Source organism: Gopherus flavomarginatus, chromosome 1 (genome assembly GCF_025201925.1).
Source record: "Gopherus flavomarginatus isolate rGopFla2 chromosome 1, rGopFla2.mat.asm, whole genome shotgun sequence".
Taxonomy (NCBI): domain Eukaryota; kingdom Metazoa; phylum Chordata; order Testudines; family Testudinidae; genus Gopherus; species Gopherus flavomarginatus.
Window position 1 is genome coordinate 319932703 of NC_066617.1, and position 22622 is coordinate 319955324.

Sequence of the window (22622 nt, forward strand, 5' to 3'; positions counted from 1 at the left end):
GCCACTTTGTAACTTTTCCAAAGTTAAAGGAGTTTTGAAAAGTTACAGAGGGGTCGAAGAAAAGATTGAGAGGGAAAAAAAAGGAAAAACCTACAGAGAATAAATCTACCCATTCTACTGTGCTCATTGACAATGAGGAATAAAGGACAAAAGGAGGGAACGGGGAGAAAGAAAACAAAATCAAAACTATTTAGTCCACCTCGTGCCAGGATTGCAGGGTTATTCCATCTGGAAAATCTGTCCAGTCAATCTCGCAAGCAAGTAGGCATCTACCACTTATCTATCTGCAATGCATCTATAATACAAGCCATATGGCATTTTTTCTTGATGTGGGCCAGGAAGGGGAAAGTCTATTCAGCAATAAAGTGTACTAACAGAAACATTGCTGCTTTCCATCTAATGACCATTCCTCAGTAGCAGTAATTATATCCCTTCTGTAGTGTATTTACTGTCTTTTGAAGCTATTGCTTTCAATTCTGTAGAGCTATATAAATAATTCTCTTTAATAAAATGTATCTTTTTATGATATGCCAGTTCTTTGTTGCTCAAAGACAGCCTAGTCATACCTCTCAAAATAAGAAGGCCCAAACATGAAACACAACGTGGGACATAGACCCAAAATAAGGGACAGAAAGAGAATATTCTTGCAAGAAACTTCAAATACAGTGGGATTTGGTCCTTTAGTATAAATAATTTTCTATAGCTCAGTTTCATAAATAATTTTTACTGATGTAAATAATGTTTATCGTTAAAAGTAAATGTCCTAATGGTGTGGGACAAGGGGAAATTTGGAAATAAAATGAGTGATGTCCATCGAATTGAAGGATATTTAGACATTTGAGCCTAGGCCTCTATGGAACACTGCATTTTAGGCATATTTATACAAAGCAGCCTGGTACCTATAACAGAATGTGCTGAGCCTCTAAGGGCATTCTACGCTGCAATCAGGGCAATCTGTGTAGGCAAAGCCAAGCTAGCTATAATCAAAATAGCTCACTAAAAATAGCAGTGTAGCTGCAATAGCATGGGCTAGCCATTTGGGTATGTACTCAGGGGCTTGGACAGAATTGTACTTGGGTGGCTAGCTCATGCTGTTGCAGCTATACTGCTATTTTTAGCAAGCTAGCTTGATTATAGCTAGCTTGGTTTTGCCTACACAGATTGCCCTGATTGCAGATTGTCACATACTGTTGTCACGTGCTGTTAAATAAATGCTGCATTTCAACACAGAGGCAACTGCCACTCTGTGCTGCTTGACACTATATAAAAGTAAGTTATTGTAAGGAGCACACATTTCAGACAGGAATGTTAAGGGACTATGCCTGACTCCTCCAGCATACAGCTGAACTAATTTCAAGAATTTTAATTTTATGTCTAGTGATTCAGACCAATGTTTGCTGAGGAGGGAGAGATGTTTTATAATGAAGTCTTGTCACAAAACTTGCAGAACAGGCTGGTTACTGGAAACAGCTGAATTTTTGCTGGAGAGGTTGAGAAGGTGAGGTCATCTATTCAGAGATGGGCCATCAAGAATTTATGAGCTCTACAGCACTAAAATAATCAAGTTTTTGCTAAATCTTTATTTGTATTAAAATAACAATGACATATTTGGCTTAAATCTTTCCTAAAGAATGATCCTAAAGCTCATTACAAAATTATGATTAATAATCACTTTATACACAACTGAAATGGAGCCTAGGGTGAAATGTATAATAAATAATAATAATTAATCATAATAATTAATAGTTTTATTATTACTATTTTATAGCACCTAAAGATGTGCTTGGCACTTTGCAGAAGAAGACAAAATGACACAGCTTGTGCTGCAGAGGGCTTACAAACTAAAGCCTTGATCCTGCAAAGATTTACACATGTGTTTAACACTACATACTGTGAGCAGTCCCACTGATTTCAAATGGTACTATTCACAGGATGTAAAGTTAAGCATGTGTGTAGGTCTTTGCAGGATCAGGGACAAAATGTTGGGCATGACACAAAAACTGAGGATCACAAATAGTGAGGTAGCTATTGGGATGAGGAAGGAGGAAGGTCATAGCAATATGATCAAATGACTGTTTAAGACAGGAATACTATATGCTACTGAAAGTACCAGGAGATTTTAAATGCAGATATCAAAGTGCACTACAGTACTATGCAGTAGAATTGAGTAAGATAGAATGTAATTTCCCAACATGAAATTTGCCCTAGACATCAGGATTAATGTGCCTATTATTTGTTATGTGCTAAAAATGTGCTTAGTTCTGTACAATACACACAAAAAAAGAGGTTTTAGCCTTGAAGTACTTAGGCTTTAAAAGGCAGAGACATACTCAGCACGCACATTTGAGAAACCACAGGCAGGAATAGCTTTATGAATTAATATACATTATATTTACACACTAAAACAAATTATAAACCTAATTCTTTGTGAGCATCATGGAAGAAAATTGACTATCACTCTTGCAAGAGAGTGTATGGATCGTTGATGTCTGTATGCAGTCAAAACCTAGATTTTACAGCCCATTGAGAGGACATACTGTATATCACTAATATTAAAGGGGAGAGAGAAGATCAAAACACACAGTTAAAAGAGAAAGTTAGTTTCTGCAAGAAAACCCTGAATAGAGGGAGGCAGCACTTGGATTCTGACTGGAGAGTACCACATAGCGACTGGCTTTGAGTCAATTCAGTTCTTCAAGACACAGATGAGGCTCAGAAAAGCTGAAGAGGGGAGTTGCCAATAGCTGGGAAGGATTCAAATAAGCCTAAAGCAGGATTACAACCTGATATATTATATGACAGGGTTACAGTATAAAGATACCTGCCGGGATGTCTTTCGGTTTTACTGTATGACTTTTCCATATTACATCTGTGTAGCAACATATTGGCTGACTTCACTTCAGAGTTACTATATTTTGTTCATAAAATAAAATATATTTAATATTGAATGTAGTTTTATATCCGTGTGTCCCAGAAGCACATCCAGATTTTAAAAACTTTGTGACATACAAAGAAGGAGGCAAAGGGATAGGGCTCATGATGAGTTTGAGAATAAGAACAAAAGCTGATATCCTCAAAAGTATTGAGGCTCTTAACTCCCATTGAAATCAATGGGGGATAGGTACCTAAATACCTTTGAGGATGTATGCCCAAGGTCTTGACACAAGCTATTATGGGACCCTAACATACCCGGATCCATCAATTTGAACTTTGCTGTAGGTCAGTTTTCAATGGGATGCTCAACTTCTCTCCAATTAAGAATAATAGAGCTTGATCTTGCAGTGAGATAGGCCCACATTCTGCAGTTATATTGTACTTTTCATTTGTGGCTCTCCGGGTGCTTTACAGATATTTATTAAGGCTCCCAACACCCAAAAAAACTTGTATCACCATTTTACATACAGGTAAGTTAAAGCACAGGTAGGTTCCATATCATAGCCAAGGCCGGACAGTGGGTCAGTAAAGAATTGATTTAGCCCCAGGTCCTGTGAATAGAATGAGTCTTGTGGTCTAACTGGGAGAACACACTGCCTGCCCTTCCTTGGTATTTTACTTATGAAGTGATAGAGAAACTTCTTTGACTATGCACTGCCATGATTATATATCAGCTAAGGCTTTTATACCAGGTAATTAACTCCTAAGCAATGGGTCAAAGCTTCACCAGATGAGCAATTCATCCTCGTGATACCAACACCACCAGAAATTAAAGATGAGGGTGCCAGGGCCAGAAGGAGTATGGCAAGGAGTACAGACTTTGGAATTAGAGAGTGAAAAAGCAGCAAGTTCCACTGGGGAACCAAGAAAACCAGCTGGCTCTGGTGAGAGGAAGGGAGCTAGGCCTGAGCTCCTGAAGTGCTAAGACAAAAGCCCAACCAAGTTTGTGGGACAAAGTAACCAATTGCTTCCATCACCTCACTGATTTGCTGAATTCTCCCGGTCAGTCACAGCTGCACAGGATTCTGTCAGCTGGAGACCATGGTGCATCATGCAGTAGTTTTTTCCCTTTGGGGACATTGTACTATATATTACTGTCATGTTCTGGGGTGCAATCCAGACCAATGAGGGGCTGTCACCACTTGCCCTGTAATCTTGCGTGCTTTAACTGCTCCGTTGCTGATGCTCCCTGCAGTTTGCCTCCTGCAGCAACACAGTTAGTCCCTGGTTTCCACCAGTTTCGTTACACTTGGCAAGATGACCCCAACACCTCTCAGTCTCAAAATTTTCCAAAACTGTGTACTCTGCAATGTCCAGTCCATTCCTGGACAATTCAGAGGAAAAATAAGGTTTGCTGGCTTCTCTGAAGAGATAAAATGCACATCTTATCACCAGAGATGACCCATGCCTGCCGATATTGGGGGCAGAGTGAGGGCATCCGGCTTCAGCAATATTACTGACTATGCTCAAACTGTGTGAGCATGCTCAGTACAAGCCAAGCAGCAAATCTAGGGGGGGCACGTGGCCCCGCATGCTGCCTCTGCTTATCCCTTTAACTGGAGTTAACAATCACTTCTGTTCAAACATGGCATTGGATGGGGTTAGATTAAAGTAAATTATGTTCTGAAAACAAAATATAAATTATGTTCTTAAAACAAGTTTATTTAATTACCAAGTGATAGGTTTTAAGTGAGATCAGGTATAAAAGATTGAAATGGTTACAAACAAATAAAAGTGACAATCACTTTCTAATGCTAAGCTTTTTCCAAGCTATTGTCTGGGTATTGGGTAAGACTCTTACCACACACTTTTTCCAGCAAGATGGCTGACCATCCCTGGGGTCAGGATCTCTCCCCAAAGACAAAGTGCTCAGTTCCTTTGTCTCCTTAGGTGAAAAGATAAGTTTGGATTTTTTGCTCCTCTCTTTTACAGTCCAGTGAACCTTTGAAATGGATCCTTCAGAAGGTTACCCCCCAAAATAAAGTTCATTCAAGCTGTGAAGAAGGAGACATGGAGTCTGGTGATGAAGAAAGTTCCATACTGGTTTCTTTCCCCACTGGTGTTATAATGCAAATGCAAATTGATCAGTTCCTGTCCCTCCAAGGCAAATGATGAGCACTTGACATGTGTGATGCTGTATGATTGGAACATGACCATTTATATCATTAACATTGCCACTGCCAATTGCAAAAAATCTTTTAGAAAGCATATCAGGTAGAAATCTGTAGAAAGCATATCCAACCCATGGACTGAGGACCTTCCAATCTTTTGGAAGTTACCAGAGACTTTACAAGTCAGAAGTTTATTCCATCACTGCTTCAAACCTGATATAAGAACTCTGTAATGGTTGTATTATTTGATTTCCTTAACCATTTTACCTCTCTCATCTTTATTTTCTGTTATAAATAAACCTTTAGATTCTAGATCAGGAGTGGCCAAACTTATTGACCCTCCGAGCTGCATACAATAATCTTCAAAAGTTTGAGAGCTGCAAGACACGCACAACCTGCCAGGGCAGCACCTGCCAGGGCACAGGACTTCTGCCCCAATATCCCTCCCTGAGGCTAAAGCCCTTACACCCCCATCCCTGCAGAGCAGAAGCTCCCAGCCCCACCACCCCGACGCAGGGCAGAAGTGCTGAGCTCCCTCTCACCTAGTCTGGTAGGTGGAGATTTGGAGGGGGTACATGGGGAGCTCCATGAGCCACATTTTAACTGTAAGAGAGCAGCATTCTTGGCCATGCCTGTAGTAGATTCTAAAGGACTGGCAACAGCACGATTATTGGGTAAGATCTGAGTTATAAATTGACATGGCTGTGTAGCTGATCTCTTGGGATTAGAAGGACCCTTTGATGATTAAATTGGTTTTAAATAACCACTCATCATTAAGTCTAGTGTCAGGGTGGTGAAACAGGAGCTGGGATGCCTATGGAGACTTCAGTTTGGACTTCTTGTTAACCAATGTGGTGAGAGAGAAGTTTACCTTTGTTTCTGGCTTGTTATGTCTAATAATAGAATAACCACCAGTCTGGAGTGAGTTCACCCTATTTCTCAGCAGTGCATCCTAAATTTGGCATCCTCAGCTGTGACCCACTGAGGCACAGTGACAACATGTGATCCTCAATCGATTCTGATGACACCTGGCTGGAGTGTCAGTTTGTCCAACCTGCTTACCCACTGCCCAGACTTTTCTGGTAAATACATTTTAGTGCCATATTTCCTTCACATTTGTATCATCCCTTGGTCATTTATCATACATACACCACACAGAAATATTAATGATCACTGTGTTATTAGTGTTCCAAGGATACTTTACATAATATATATCAGATACAATGTATTACATTAATGAATTGAGGTACACTGAACTGGTCAGGCCAACTGAAACTCTACCAGATATCAGAGAGCCTCCTGCCTTCTGGCATTGGGATGCTCTTAGGGCACATCTCTCCCCTTACAAAGCTGCACGAGGGTTAGCCACTGGCTGAGCTAGAGAAAGTAGGTCTGAACCATCTCTACTGGATAGAGAATCTGCCACCATATTTTCCTATCCCTTCATACGTACCTTCTCCATGTCATATTCTTGGCACATTAAGCTCAATCATAGTTTTGAATGAGATCCTTTAGTAGTATGCAATAAAACCAATGGAGAGTGATCTGCTCTTAGATTACAATTATCTCAGTTATACATACAGTCTGTTCTCCAATCATCCATCTAATCTGACTGAATACAAGGTCATCCAGAAGCTGATGGGTCATTTTCCAATGGAGACCACCACTTCTGCCCCACACACAGGGCCGGCTTTAAGCCTATTCACCTGATTCCCCGGAATTGGGCATAGCGCCAAAGAGGGCCCCATGCCAGCGCTTAAGGGGGCCCTGCCCCGGGCATCTTCGGTGGCATTTTGGCAGTGGGGGGTCTGCTCCGGGGGTCTTCGGTAGTATTTTGGTGTGGGGGGGTCCGCTCCAGGGATCTTCAGCAGCAGGGAGGTTGGGGGGGGGGTCCTTCGTGCTGCAGAAAATCCGGAGCAGACCCTCGCCACCAAAGTGCCGCTGAAGTCTCAGACCACCACCGGGTATTCCAATCGGGCCCTGCGGGTCATAAAGCCAGCCCTGCCCACACAAATACATTTATATTACAATGGCTATGCTGCAAGATTTGTAGTAGCTGTCCATATAGTCTCTGTTATGATAATCTATATCATCTTGCCCTGCACCACCTGTAGGTAATTTAATTGTTTCCATATAACTTCTCTTAAATTTTGTCCCCTGGAAACAGCATGATATACTGATGACGATAAAGCTCTGAGGATGGACATAAGGACTTCTTATGCTAGGTATGCTACTAAATGTGCAGATCCCTTAAATATTATTTCAGCCTCCAAAATATTATCATTAAATTGCCTAGAAGCATAACTACAACTTACACCATTACATTAATTAACCTCCATCCCTCATAGCACTTCTACAAGAATAGTTATAGCAAATATTATGAAAGTTCGCTGATTTGTCCTGGTGGGTATGAGTTAGGGTTTTTAAGTTTTAAATTATTAATATTTAAAACATTAGGAAGCAGAGAAATCTTATTGTATCCAGCATTTAAAACACTTTTAGACATTTAATCATAGGGATGAAACCAATAAGTTTCAATAAGACTGAAACAGGGACCTATAGAGACACTAGCAACTTTAAAATATATTAAAGGCTCAACCTTTCTCTACTTTTTAAATTGTTCTGCAGAATTCCGTGGCAGGGATATAATTCTCTATTAAGTACTATGTGATGGTAAAAAATGGAAAAGTTATATTTTTCTATTAAATTCTATAGGACATTTTCATAAGGCAAAGTTATTTCTTAGACATGAATGTAATACAAATTCTTCAACCTAAAAAGTCTATTTTGCTATCATGAAACTCTTTGGGGCTATTTAGTACTAACTGAATGAAACAGAACATTTTTACTTGTCTCTAAAATTTATAAACTGCTGATGAAATTATCATCTGCTGTGACATCTTTTTTTAAAAATTAATACAAATGGCTGGTCAACTGTACCTTCGTAGTACCACCCTGACCTCTAGTGGGTTGAATGAGTTAGCTGTAACCGCAGCAGTAAATGTTAGGTAAGATTCCTGAATATTTTCCCTTCAGATTGGAAAATACAGCAGTTACATTGCAGGCAAACCAGAAGCCAAAAATCTGTGAGTTGAATTACATGTAATGAAATTAACAACAGGCCAACAGCATTTCTGCCCATGCCTTAAGGCAACATCCAATTGGTTAATGAGATCTTTATGAGAGTCAAAGCATGAATGCTAATTCCCATTCTCAATTCTGTCTACTAGGTAAATTAGCTACTTCATCATTCTATTTGCTTTCTACAGTGGAAGCACTACCTCTACTTTGATTTGCTGATCTTTGGCCTTGATTGGATTCAGGGGAATTAAGGCAGGGTAGGGAGTAGGATACACTGCAGGTTCTTAAAACCTTATCCCACAGGAGATGTGAAATAATCAATTTTCATTAACTTCAGTGAGAGTTGACAACACTTTGCATCTCCCAGGATACACTCCATTTTGTACAGTGACCTCCAGAGAGTACACCACACAGTTACCACAGAATATAAGGACTAGAACCCAGGTTGGCAGAGCCTATAGTGGCTTGTCTATCCTGTAACCCAGTACTCCTCCTGTCTCATCTGCTGGTATGCCAGTGACATGTCCAGTTGATTGAATTTTTGACCTTCACCTAGCACTGCCAGTCTTCTGTTCACAGAATGAAGTAACTGTCTAGCTTAGGAATTTGATTCATTATTACTTTATAATCTTCACAGATGCCTATGATCTTGTAGGGTTTAACCACTAGTACTATAGGATAGTATACCATACCAAAAACTGCACTGGTGAAATAATGCCCTCCTTTTCCAACCTGTCCAACTCAGGCCTGGTCTACACTACGCGTTTATACTGAATTTAGCAGCGTTAAACCGAATTAACCCTGTATCCGTCCACACAACGAAACCCTTTATTTCGATATAAAGGGCTCTTAACACCAATATCTGTACTTCTCCCCGACAAGGGGAGTAGCGCTGAAATCAGTATTGCCATGTTGGATTAGGGTTAGTGTGGCCGCAGTTAGACGGTATTAGCCTCCGGGCGCTATCCCACAGTGCACCATTGTGACCGCTCTGGACAGCAATCTGAATTCGGATGCACTGGCCAGGTACAGGAAAAGCCCCACGAACTTTTGAATTTCATTTCCTGTTTGCCCAGCGTGGAGCGCTGATCAGCATGGACTGTACGGGAGATACTGGATCTGATCGCTTTATGGGGAGACAAATCTGTTCTGTCTGAGCTCCGTTCCAGAAGACGAAATGCCAAAGCATTTGAAAAAATCTCCAGACAGAGGCCACAGCAGGGACTCAACACGGTGCTGCATGACAACTGTAATGGAAAGCCAAAGAATCAAATGGACGCTCATGGAGGGAAGGAGGGGGGACTGAGGACTCCAGCTATCCCCCAGTCCCCGCACTCTCCGAAAAGCATTTGCATTCTTGGCTGAGCTCCCAATGCCTGAAGGGTCAAAAACATTGTCCCGGATGGTTCAGGGTATATGTCGTAAATTTACTCCCCCTCCCCCGTGAAAGAAAAGAGAAAAAAATTGTTTCTCGCCTTTTTTCAATGTCACCGTATGTCTCCTGCATGCTGCTGGTAGACGCGGTGCTGCGGCGCTGAAAAGCAGCATCCCCTCCTCTTCCTTTCCTGATGGCAGATGGTACAAAATGGTTGAAAACTATCCTCATCATCCCGTAAGTGCTCCTGACTGGTCTCAGAGAGGTCGGCCGGGAGCACCTAGGAAAAAATGGGAATGACTCCCGGTCATTCCCTTCTTTAAGTTTCTCCTGGAAAGGCAGACAGTGCAAAAGATTTGGTAACCGTCCTCATCATAGCAGCTGGTGGCTGAGCTCCTCCCCCCCATTTTCATGTCTCATGAAGATTCTGTACTGTCTGGACTATCATAGCAGCTGGATGCTGCCTCCCCCTCATTTTATCTCACTAAAAAGTCACTGTTTCTTATTCCTGCATTCTTTATGACTTCATCACACAAATGGGGGGACACTGCCATGGTAGCCCAGGAGGATTGTGGGAGGAGGGAAGCAACGGGTGGGATTGATGCAGGAGCACCCCCTAGAATGGCATGCAGCCCATCATTTCTGCAAGATATCTGGGGCTCTGACCCAGAGCGGCTGTGCTCTCTGGCTGTCTAGTAGACTTGCCTCATATTCTAGGCAGGACTAACTCTATTTTTAGACAAAACATAAAGAAGGGAATGACCCAGGGAGTCATTCTCATTTTTGTCCATGCGCCCCCGGCCGACCTCAGCGAGGCCAGCCAGGAGCACCCATGACAGCAGCAGATGGTACAAAATGATTGATAACTGTCATCGCCAATTTCTAAAGCAGCAGACGGTGCAGAAGGACTGGTTGTAGTAAGAGGAGGCCCTAAGATATAAACCTTGATATCAGAGGCCCGGTATGAGGCCTGAGGCCTGAACTAAAGTAATGGTCAAGACTTTGCTAACATAAAGCAAAGTTAAGCTGTGAGCCAGAGGCAGGCCATGCTCACAGAAGCTGGCAAGGAATGGGCTGATGCTGCAAGAAGATACGTACCTAAAAGGTACTGAACACTAGATATCAGAACATTCACATACTTGCACATTCCACACAGATAACAAGGAACAGACTGACCCATCCCAATGACAGGGGCAAAAGGATAATATGATGGATAGCGTTGTTTTGTTCGAACCAACATGTACAAGGTGAGAGGCGGCACCTTACTATGTAGAGGGGTTGTACCTTGCTATGTAGAGGGATTGCACCTCAATACGTCAGGAGTGATGTGTAACTTGTTTGTACCTGTGTATAAGAATGCATCCCTGGAGCGGTGTCTTTGTCCGGCCAAGGGGGCAGTGGAAAGTCTCGCCACTGACTGAGCCGAGTCCATTGACCGGGGGCACATACTTGTAGTATGCCCTGAATTAGACTAAGAAAACTACAGGGAACTATTATTGTGTCCAATATGGCAATAAACCTGGCCGAAGTGCCTTCGTACTTTACTAGACTCTGTGGTCATCGGGGGTTCTCTTCGGGTCTGCTGTGTCAACTATCTTCGAAGAGCTGGGACAGCACACAGAGGGAACACACGCACGCAGCCGAGTGATATCAACACTGAACAGAGCAGAGCACCACACCGGTAGCATCTGACAACAACCGTCATCGCCAATTTCCAAAGCAGTAGACGGTGCAAAAGAACGAGTAACTGTCTCTGCTACCTTGCAAAGGCAAATGAATGCTGCTGTGTAGCACTGCAGTACCGCATCTGTCAGCAGTATCCAGTACACATACAATGACAGTGACAAAAGGCTAAACGGGCTCCATGGTTGCAATGCTATGGCGTCTGCCAGGGCAATCCAGGGTGCTAAATGATTGTCTGCCGTTGCATTCTCGGAGGAAGGACTGAGTGACGACATTTACCCAGAATCACCCGCGACACTATTCTTGCCCCATCATGCATTGGGATCTCAACCCAGAATTCCAGTGAGCGGGGGAGACTGCGGGAACTATGGGATAGCTATGGGAGAGCTACCCACAGTGCAACGCTACAGAAATCGACGCTAGCCTCAGTACATGGACGCACACCGCCGAATTAATGTGCTTAGTGTGGCCGCGTGCACTCGACTTTATACAATCTGTTTTAAAAAAAACGGTTTCTGTAAAATCGGAATAATCCCATAGTGTAGACAAACCCAGAGTCTCGATTTCTCTGACAGTGTGAGGTGTAACGCTGAGCCAGTTAAGGTTAAACAGTCAGCAAGCTAGGTGACCTGTAAGTAACACTTAAGGACATATCAAAAGGGTATTGCAATAGAAACCAGGGACATTCCTTGCAGATAGTCATCAAATCTATGTTAAGTAGACTAGAATCCTTAAAGTTCTCTTGTATTGTTAGAGAATCAAAGGGTGGATGCTAAATGTATTTGTCTGTTTACCTATATCTTATTAGAAGTTTGCCTATATCTTATTAGAAAACAATGTAACCAGAATAGCTTGTAGATGCTAATTCCCTTTCATGTCTTAATTGCCTTATATTATGCATGCAGATTGTTCAATTAACCTGAGGATCAAAGATGTAAAATACTGCAGGAAACTAATAGTATTATTTACATAGTTAAGATTAAGACAATCTATGCTGTAATTAAAGAACAGCTAATTGCCTGATGTGAATGAATGCTCACCTTAACTGATCACTCTCGTTAGAGTGTGTATGGTAACACCCATTGTTTCATGTTCTCTGTGTGTATATATATCTTCCTACTGTATTTTCCACTGCATGCATCCGATGAAGTGGGTTGTAGCCCACGAAAGCTTATGCTCAAATAAATTTGTTAGTCTCTAAGGTGCAACAAGTACTCCTGTTCTTTTTGCGGATACAGACAACATGGCTGCTACTCTGAAACCTAGTTTATCTGTGTACGCATAGAAAACAAAAGATTAGCTTCAAAGCAACGGTCCACAGACAATATTCTGACAACAGGCTTATCAGCTTGCTTAAGAGCTATAAAGGAAAACCCCAAGCCTTATCCTGCCATCTGAAGTTGGCTTAAACCAGAGGTTGGCAACCTACTGCATGTGTGCCACTATGGCACGCGAGCCGATTTTTGATGGCACACGGAGTGGGCTGAGCCGCTCATCCCACCACCCCTCTGGGGCTTCTGCTGCTGGCCCCTTGCCAACCGGGGTCCCACCGCTGGTTCCACTCAGCACCCGCTGCTGGCCTGGGTGAAGGAACCCCAGGCTGGCAGCGGGCTGGGTCCCCAGCTGGCAGGAGCCAGCGGCCGAAACCCCAGAGCTGGGTGGGCTGACCAGCCGCCAGCTCCACTCACCCCATTCAGCTGCCGATCTGGGGTTCCAGATGGTTAACAACTGATCACTCAAAAGCCTGTGTGCAACTTAAAGTATCCAAACATGTGCCACCAGACTTTGGAAAACAGCAAGGAAAAGCAAGGGCAAGGATCACACTAAACTAATAATTTAATTTTAAATAAAGATCTGAAACATTTTGAATATCTTGTTTACTTTACATATAACAGTAGTTTGGTTATATATTATAGACTTATAGAGAGACCTTCTAAAAAACGTTAAAATGGCATGTGAAGCCTTAAATTAGAGTGTATACATGAAGACTCGGCACACCATTGCTGAAAGGTTGCTGACCCCTGCTCTAGCTGCACCCCTTCATCACCTCTCCCCTCCCATTTCCCTACACTGATACACTCCCTTGTACTGAGGCTGGGATGAGGGCTATGGGACCGCTGCCCTTAACGGTTCTGTGCTGGTATAGGAAGCCTCCTTATGCAGGGGGTATTCTCAGAAACCACTTCCTCTGGTGACATAAAGAACCCTTAGTGCAATAAAGAATCACCCTCTCTGTTCTCTCATGTATAAAATGGGGATAATTATACTTACCTATCTCATAAGCATGTCATGGTAATTATTTACCATTCATAAAGTTTTATTTATGTGCTAAGTACAACCACATTATTTTATTGGCTGTATATTATGAAGGAATGGTTACTCCATAGTTGAGACTGGAGCTACCCCACAACCTACACCTCTAATTTTGATTTATTTATAAGATAAAATTTTAGGAAGGGACTAAGTTTTGATTTTGCGTAGCATGTGGACTGAGTTGGGAAAGACACCTCCTCCCACTCAGCAATTATAAAGCAAAATTTTAGATATTTTTAACTTTTTTATATTCCTGATTAATTTACTATTAATTTGTAAGATCTACTAAATATAGAGTCTTCAATCCCTTTTTACTTGAGCAGGCATTGGGGAACATCAGCACTTTGCAAGAGGAACTCAGGACCTCATAAGAAATGACCCTCAGCTATTACATTTGGAAAAATACATTATCACAAGTTACTGGCTGCTTGACAGAGCCTTCATTATTAGACAATGGAAAAATCTCATATAGACAATGAATGAGATGGAAAGATTAACATATTCAGCGAATAACTCTGTTCATAGGTATTATAACATATGGTCTCCTTGGCCAGATGCTTACAGAATTGCTACCATTAATCAATGTTGCAATGTTACTAACACAGTTTAAACATTTTTTACAATTCTTGTGCTTTAAGGAGTCCAGTTCCTACCCCAAAATCTGTATTGCTTGATTAATAAATTGACATTTAGGCAGTAAGGAGTTGTTTTCACTCTTTCATTACATCATTATTTTATCATCTAATCCTGGTAGATACTTATCTCTAAACATACCATTTTACGTTTGTATCTTGATCTTGATGCTCCTATCTTACTTGTATAATTCATAGAAATTTTAAATGTGCGCAGGAGTATACATACATATACTACTCTGTGTCTGTGTTTGTTGTCTTCTTTGTTGTACTCTTATACATAATAAAAATATTCAAGTAAAGCAAACAGACAAACCACTTTCCATCTATGCTATCAGTAGATTTGTAATGCAATCTGAGATCAGCCCATTGCCTCTGACTCCTGCAGAGATAGTGTCAAGCATCACAAAGATCCTCATTGTTTGGAGCACCTGCCTGCCAATGAATATCTGCCACCCTTACCAACACACACAAGTAGTGATCAGAATGAATATCAGCCTGAATGTTGCATCATGATGACGCCTGTCCTTGAACTGCGACCTCCACTGGCTGCCTCTGTTGGTTTAGAGATGGCTATTTGTAGACCCCTGCAAATCCACGGATATCCACTTTATATCTGCAAATATTTGCGGATGCGGATAGCTGTGGAGCATTTTTGCAGATGCAGATGGATGCAGATCCAAAATGTATATCTAAAGCCCTGCAAATCTGCAGATATCTGCTTTATATCCATGGATCGTTTTTGCACATTGCAGATCAGATGCAGATACAAATTTTGTATCCATGCAGGGCTCTAGGTATTTGCAGGTTTTGTACTGTAGAATGTATAGAACTCTGCAGAAAGCCTTCAAATGTTTATAGAAAACCCGCCCTCATACCAAATTTGTAATTCTAACAGTGAAACAAAATTCATCCCACCCCAGGCATAGAACCATTGCCACCCCCCCCCCCCCCCGCCCCACCACTGTGCTCTTCACAATTCATAGATTCAAAGGCCAGAAGGCCATTGTGATCATCTCATCTGACCCCCTGTATAACACAGAATGTCCCCAAAATAATTCCTAGCACACATCTTTTAGAAAAATATCTAGTCTTGATTTAAAAATTTTAAGTGACTTGGTAATTTATTCCAAAATGAATTGCTGCTACACCAACCAGACATGGACTTGCCCACTAGCACTGAAATACCTGTGCCCCCCAGGAATTTCCACTAGCATGGGCATCAAGCCTTATCTACTTTAGGTAGTGAAAAGACCCTCCTTTCTGTGATAATCACAACCTTTCACATAGTTGGCTTCACAACATGGCTAGGGAAGTACTATTTCCCCCATTTTAAGTGCTCCCGAGGATGGCAAAGAGATGTACAGAGAGTTACTAAGGGCCACATCCTCCAAGGTATTTAGGCTCCTACGCTCTGGAGACAGGCGACTTGCCCAAGGTCACACAGGAAGTCAGTGGCAGAGCCGGGACTCAGCGCTGGGTATGGATAAGTGAGCGGTAGGTAAGTGTGGGAGCCATGGCGGGAGAGGCTGCAAGGGTCAGTGCCTGCACTACAAGCTAGATCCATATGTAGGGAAATAGACGAAGGCTCCAGAACTGCCTCACCCCTCACCCCTGCTCCCGGATTCCCGCCCCCGGCCGCTACTGGGCACGGGGAGTCACACCAAGCTTGCTCACCATGGCAACACGGTAGGAACGCCCCCGCCCCCATCTCGTCTCTAGGGTAACTCTTCCCGCCCCTTCCGGGCCGCACCCGGAAGTTCTGGGGCGGAAGTGGCCGCGGGCTGGTGGGGGCGGACGAACGGGCCGCGGGGGCAGGACCCCCAGACATGAGGTTGGCAGGTAAAGGGGCTGCGGGCGAGGTCGAGTCTAATCCCCCGCGTGCCCCTCCGGGCGGCGCCTTCCCCGGGGCCGGGCCGCTAGGGCCTCCTGTCCTGGCCTCTCCGCGGCTGTGGTGTCGCCCGGGCCCGCCCCGGCCCTCCCCGTGCTGTCTGGGCGGCTCTAGAGCATCGCTCTCCCGGCTGGGATCTGCGGCTCGCTCCCATGCCTGCAACGGCGACGCTGTCAGCGGTGGGCGCCGCTACCGCATCCCCCAACGGGACCCTGGCAAGGCCTGAGTTAAACCTGCCTGTCCCGTCTCCCCGCCTGCGATCCCGGCCTCATGCCCCTCCCCGCGCCCCCGGCAATCCCGCGGATCCGGACCGGAGCGTGGCCAGGCGCTGCCCTGATCGCGGTCCCTCCCACCTCTGTTTAGCTGTGGGGTGCAGGGTCTCTAGGCCAGGGATTGTGCCTTCGCTGGCTTGGAAAGCGCTTAGCACATCCTGGTCACTAAAGGCGAGAGCTTAGCGTCCTTGTTGGAGACGCAGCATCACTTAGCAGCCCCACAGTGCATCGCTGGAGTTGGGACCAAAAACAAAGGCTGGACAGATTTCCAAGGAAAGAGGTTGGCTAGCATATAGCTAATAAGAGACATGTTTGTCCATTTAAACATAATTTGTCATTTAAAATCTCTATTAAAAAGCTTTATAGAGCCTAAAACCAGTAGGAATGTTTCCACATTTCAAAATAAAACCCACTGGAAATGGTTAAACTACTCCCCTGCTGTGTTTGAAATGTAACATTAAGAACCAAAAGTAAAACTGATCTCTTTGACTTTCAAGTTTCCTCATTGAGAGGCTGAAAGGGAAGAGCATGATTAGTAAACAGGATTTTAAAACTTTATATTTAAGTAGTTGTATTAATCTGAAAAGTCTATTTAGTTGAATTTAAAAGTGAAACAGTACTGGACTTGATTGATAGCTGAATGAAGAATGTCTAAGGAGCACCTGTGTGCTGAGTAAAATTGTTAACACCTCAGTAGTTAATACTCCATAGTCATTACTGAACGAACATCTCGAAATGGTGCAAGGAGGTGTAGTTGGTGGAGCTGCTGTCCTTTGAGTATTATATAAAATCAAAGCCATCAGCAGTGGCTCTTTGATCATAAAATAAATGTTCTAACCACTTCCTTCATTATATATTCCATTTTACTATACTATCAGAGAGACGGGTGATATTGGTAGTCTGCCAAGACACCACAGGTATAGTAATGGCATTTGGCCCTATAATTTATTTTGATTGTTTGTTTATTTTCCTTCTCCTGGCTAGTGGTGTTGATGCAGAATGGCTATGGTTCACTTGCAGGATAACAGTATTCAATGGTGACTTCTGTATTAGTGGATGAAAGATGCTATATAAATTCGATATAATCTGCCATTAAACATCCAGTTTAAATAGTTATAGTGGTTGTTTAACATAGTTGGTGATTGTATTTTTTTCCTCCCTCCAACTTTACAGTATCTCTTGTGAACCTAAAAATATGACTTTTTGCCTACTGCACCAAAACTCCTAAATATTTCATCTGCCATTTGGACACTTGACTTCAATTGCAATGGTAAGATACAATTCATGTCATGTTTTTAATAACTCTTGCCTTTAGGGTGGTGGGTGTTTGGCAGGTGAAGGTGGAGAAGGAAAAGTCCTTTGTGTCTCTGACATCCTCAGAAATGTGACTTAACAGTGTAACACTCTCCAGTTGATGGTGAGGCTCTCTGTGGAGCTTGTGAATGCTGTGCCTAAATCAGTTAGTCACTGCTAGTAGGATATAGGAATTGGCATATAAATCCATTCTTGTGTCTTGTCTCCAACAGTGGCCAGTTCTAGATGATCCAGAGGAATGTGTAAGCCCTACTCACACATCTATAGTGGGCAGTTAGGCAGTGTCGTAAACAGATAGCTAAGGGTTAACGTCCCTTTCACCTGGGAAGAGGTGATCTGAGACACCTGACCAGAGGACCAATCGGGAAGCAAGACTTTTTTTTTTGAATCTAGGTGGAGGGAACTTTGTGTGGGAGTCCTTTGTTCTTGGTCTTCTGTCTAACTCTCTCTCGGCTATGAGGGGATTTCTATTTCCTGCTTTCTAATCTTCTGTTTCCAAGTTGTGAGTACAAAAATGGTTTGTTGTTTTGTATTTACATGTCTATAGTTGCTGGAGTGCTTTGAATTGTATTCTTTTTGAATAAGGCTGTTTATTCAATATTCTTTTAAGCAAATGACCCTGTATTTGTCACCTTAATACAGAGAGACCACTTTTATGTATTTTTCTTTCTTTTTATATAAAGCTTTCTTTTAAGACCTGTTGGAGTTTTTCTTTAGTGGGGAACTCCAGGGAATTGAGTCTGCAGCTCACCAGGGAATTGGTGGGAGGAAGAAGTCAGGGGGAAATCTGTGTGTGTTAGATTTACTAGCCTGACTTTGCATTCCTTGTGGGTGAAGAGGGAAGTGCTTGTGTTTCCAGGCTGGAAACGGGGGAGGGTGGAATCCCTCTGCTTAGATTCACGGAGGTTGCTTCTGTGTATCTCTCCAGGAACACCTGGAGGGGGGAAGGGAAAAAGGATTATTTCCCTTTGTTGTGAGACTCAAGGGATTTGGGTCTTGGGGTCCCCAGGGAAAGTTTTTGTGGGGACCAGAGTGCCCCAAAACACTCTAATTTTTTGGGTGGTGGCAGCTTTACCAGGTCCAAGCTGGTAACTAAGCTTGGAGGTTTTCATGCTAACCCCCATATTTTGGACGCTAAGGTCCAAATCTGGGACTAGGTTTATGATATGGTGTGCAGTAGTGGGAAAGATAGAATCCAGAAGCCAGTAGGAATATTATATTTTTCTTTTCTCTGCTAGGGGCTTTTTAGCAGAGAGAAACAGTTTGGTTTTAAAAAGGAACCAGAGAGAATTTTTTTTTCTGCTCTCTCTGGCAGTTGTGGCTTGCATATTAAGCAAGCAACCATTAAGAGACTATTAAGGGTCTTTTGTCACACAATAGCACTCCCATTAGGAGGCAGATACCAGCACTATACTCATGCAAATAAAGTGGTTTTTCTGGTTTACTTTACGTTGAAAAAATTAGCTAGAGGAAGAAAGAGAAAAAGGCACTGTTGCTAGGCAGACCCCAGGAGGCAACAGAGAACCTGCAGTTCAGAAGATAAACACTGGAGGGCACCCCTACACAAGAAAACAGGAACCATGCCTAACAAGACAAAAATGGAGGTCGAAGAACAAATCAAAGACGCCGAGCACAGGCGAGAGATGGAAAAAAACAAGCAGGAAATAGAAATCCCCTCATAGCCGAGAGAGAGTTAGACAGAAGACCAAGAACAAAGGACTCCCACACAAAGTTCCCTCCACCCAGATTCAAAAAAGTCTTGCTTCCCGATTGGTCCTCTGGTCAGGTGTCTCAGATCACCTCTTTCCAGGTGAAAGAGACGTTAACCCTTAGCTATCTGTTTATGACAGGCAGTAACATGCCTATTGGGTATTTTCTTAATGTCAAGCAGTCAGTGGATGAGTTATGCCTAAAAGCCTGTGTCTTGATATCCGTTATGCACATTTATCCTAGAAAGTATAACTCTCTGTATTCATATAAATATTTAATGTCTCAACATCTTGAATCTTGTTACGTTCTGTCTCAATGTTTTGTAGCAGTGGTTTCCACAGTTGAAAGACACAGCATCAGCTTGAAAGTCAGGCTTCTGTCTGAAAACTTCATACCTACTATTGTTACAAGTAATTTCTAAGGTTACTGTTGCTGAAAGATTAGGTGGTGGGGTAGGGAGTATTTTGTTTTTTACCACACTCTTTTTCTAGCCAGTTTCTCTTCCTGTGCACTGCACTAACATGATATCATGTGTTTGCTCAGCTCTGGAGGGAACTTGTATGGACATTCTTCCCTGGGAGTTGAAAGAGAGTATTTTTAGAGCCCTGCACAGATTCAAAAAGGCACCAGGCCCACACTGGGAAGGAGCGCATTATGGATCCTTCTAACCCATCCGCACCACCAGGTCTGGCCTCTCACCTGGGACAGTCCGGCACCCAGGCCTTGCTGTGTGAGCGGCTCCCAGCCAGAAGGTCCTGCTCTCTGGTAGGGGGCTTCCTGTCCAGCAGCCGGGCTCTGCAGTGCAGACTGGGCATGCCTGCTGGCTCCGGCTGGACTGTACAGGCTTTCGGGGATCTGCCCTGCTCCCCAGTGCAGCTTTGGCTCCGAGCAGTCTCCGCTGCCCACCACCTATGGGACCCTGCCTGCCTCACTGGAGCCGAGCCACCTTGGACTGGTGCAGAGGCCAGGCTGATCTTGGCCAATAGGGGTGGGGAGGGTGGCAGGAGGGGCTTGCCTAGGCCGTGCCAGGCAAGTGGGTCCTGAGTGAGCCCAGCCTGGGTAGGCCCCACTCCTGTTCCAGGGGCCAAAGCGATCCCCACACTGCTGGCTCAGCCCAGTAGACACGGTCACCTCCCAGTGGGGTCAGTAAGTGCGAATGAGGGACAGAGTGCGGGGGAGTGGGTCTCTGGGGAGGCACTGAGTAGTGGGGGGTGGAAGGGGTTATGTGTTTTGGGTGTTGGACATAGAAGGGATGGGGCGGTGCTGGAAGGTGGGAGTGGTCTGTGTGTTGTGGCACTGAGTAGTGGTGGGGTCTGGTGGCAGGGGGTGGTGGTATGCAGGGAGCTGTGCAATTGTGGTGGGGTCTCTGGGCTCGGGAGCACTGGGCATAATAGTGGGTCAGAGGAGTGCTGAGCACAGGGATCTGTGAGGGATCTCAGTGGAGGATTCTGTCCTAGGGGTCTGTGGGGAGGGGTTGGGTGAGGGGGGCACTGGGCATAGAGGATTGAGGGGAATTGTGGCATAGGACCACCCTGAGGGGAAGGGGCACATGCACACTGGCCTACCCTGCCTTGCCCTGCACATCTGGCAGCTGCTGGTTTGTAAAGAGTGTCCGTGCTCTGGGCTGGGCAGAGTGGGTCCACCATGGGGGGCCCACATATGTTTGGCACTAGGCCCACAAAATGTTAATCCGGCCCTGGGAAGAAGAGCTAATAACTGATGGCATCAAGAAAGCTGAGGTGCTTAATGCATATTTTGCTTCAGACTTCACTAAAAGGGTTTATGATGACCAGGTATTCAACCCTAATTAATACTGGCAGTGAGGGGAATGAATGCAAGCCAAAATAGGGAAAGAGCAGGGTAAAGAGTATTAACATGTATTCAACTCAGCAAAGCTTGATGAAATTCATCTTAGATCACTTTTGGAACTAGCTGAAGCAATCTTGGAGTCATGAGCAGTTATCTTTGAGGCCTCTTGGAGGATCAGAGAGGTCCCAGAAGACTGAGAAGGGCAAACACAGTACCTACCTTGAAAAAGGGAAACAAGGAAGACCCAGGGAATTATAGACCAGTCTGCCTGACTTCAATACCTGGAGAGATACTGGAGCAAATTATTAAAAATCAATTTGTAAACACCTGGAGGATAATAGGGGTATAAAGAGTTGTTGGCATGGTTTTGTCAAGAACAAATGCAAAATCAACTTAATTTCCTTCTTTGATAGGATTACTGACCTACTGGTTATGGGGGAAGCAGTAGAGATGATGTAACTTGATTTTTAGTAAGGTTTTTGACACCGTTCCATATGACATTCTCCTAAGCAAACTAGGGAAATGTAGTCTAGATGAAATTACTATAATGTGGGTGCACATCTGGCTGAAAAACCGTACTCAGAGTAGTTCTCAATGGTTTGCTGTCAAATTGGGAGCGTGTATCTAATGGGGTCTCTCAAGAATCAGTCCTAGGTCTAGTACTAGTCAATATTTTCAGTTAATGACATGGATAATGGAGTAGAGAGTATGCTTATAAAATATGCACATTATACCAAGCTGGGAGGGGTTGCAAGCACTTTGGAGAGCAGATTTAAAAATCAAAATGACCTTGACCAATTAGAGAATTTGTCTGAATTCAAAAAGATTAAATTCAATAAAGACAAGTGCATTGATTTTTCCTTCCTAGTGCACAACTACAAAATGGGGAATAATTCTTTAGGTTATAGCACTGCTGAAAAGGATCCACAAACTGAATATGAGTCATCAGTGTGCTGCAACTGCAGAAGAGGGTAATGTCATTCTGGGGTGCATTAACAGGGGTGCATTAACAGGAGTGCTGTATGTAAAACACAGGAGAAAACTGTCCCATTCTACTCGGGGCTGGTGAGGCTCCAGCTGGAGTACTGTGTCCAATTCTGAGTACCACAATTTAAGAAGGATGTGGACAAATTGGAAAGAGTCCAGAGAAGAGCAACAGAAATGATAAAAGGTTTATAAAACCTGACCTACAAGGACAGGTTGAAAAAACTGGGAATGTTTAGTCTAGAGAAAAGAAGACTGAGGGACGAACTGATAAGTCTTCCAATGTGTTAAGGGCTGTTATAAAGAGGACAGTGATCAGTTGTTCTTTATGTCCACTGAAAGCAGAAGTAGTAGTAAGGAGCTTAATTGGCACCAAGGGAGATTTAGGTTATGTATTAGGAAAACATTTCCAACTATAAGGGTAGTTAAGCTCTGGAATAGGCTTCCAAGAGAGGTCATGGGATCCCCATCGTTGAAAGCTTTTAAAAAAACAAGTTGGACAAACTCCTGTTA

General features: G+C 43.5%; 1 protein-coding gene across 20 annotated transcripts in view; it reads left to right on the forward strand.

Moving 5' to 3' along the window:
- The first annotated feature begins 15882 nt into the window (after positions 1-15882).
- The window catches only part of SUPT20H (SPT20 homolog, SAGA complex component), a 61192-nt gene continuing 54452 nt past the window's right edge, over positions 15883-22622 (forward strand). For all 20 annotated transcript variants that reach the window (XM_050937184.1, XM_050937186.1, XM_050937191.1 and 17 more), the window contains exons 1-2: positions 15883-15971; positions 17466-17562. In XM_050937184.1, the coding sequence (XP_050793141.1) occupies positions 17560-17562 (3 nt within the window). In that variant the 5' untranslated portion in view covers positions 15883-15971; positions 17466-17559. The remainder of the gene's footprint in view (positions 15972-17465; positions 17563-22622) is intronic.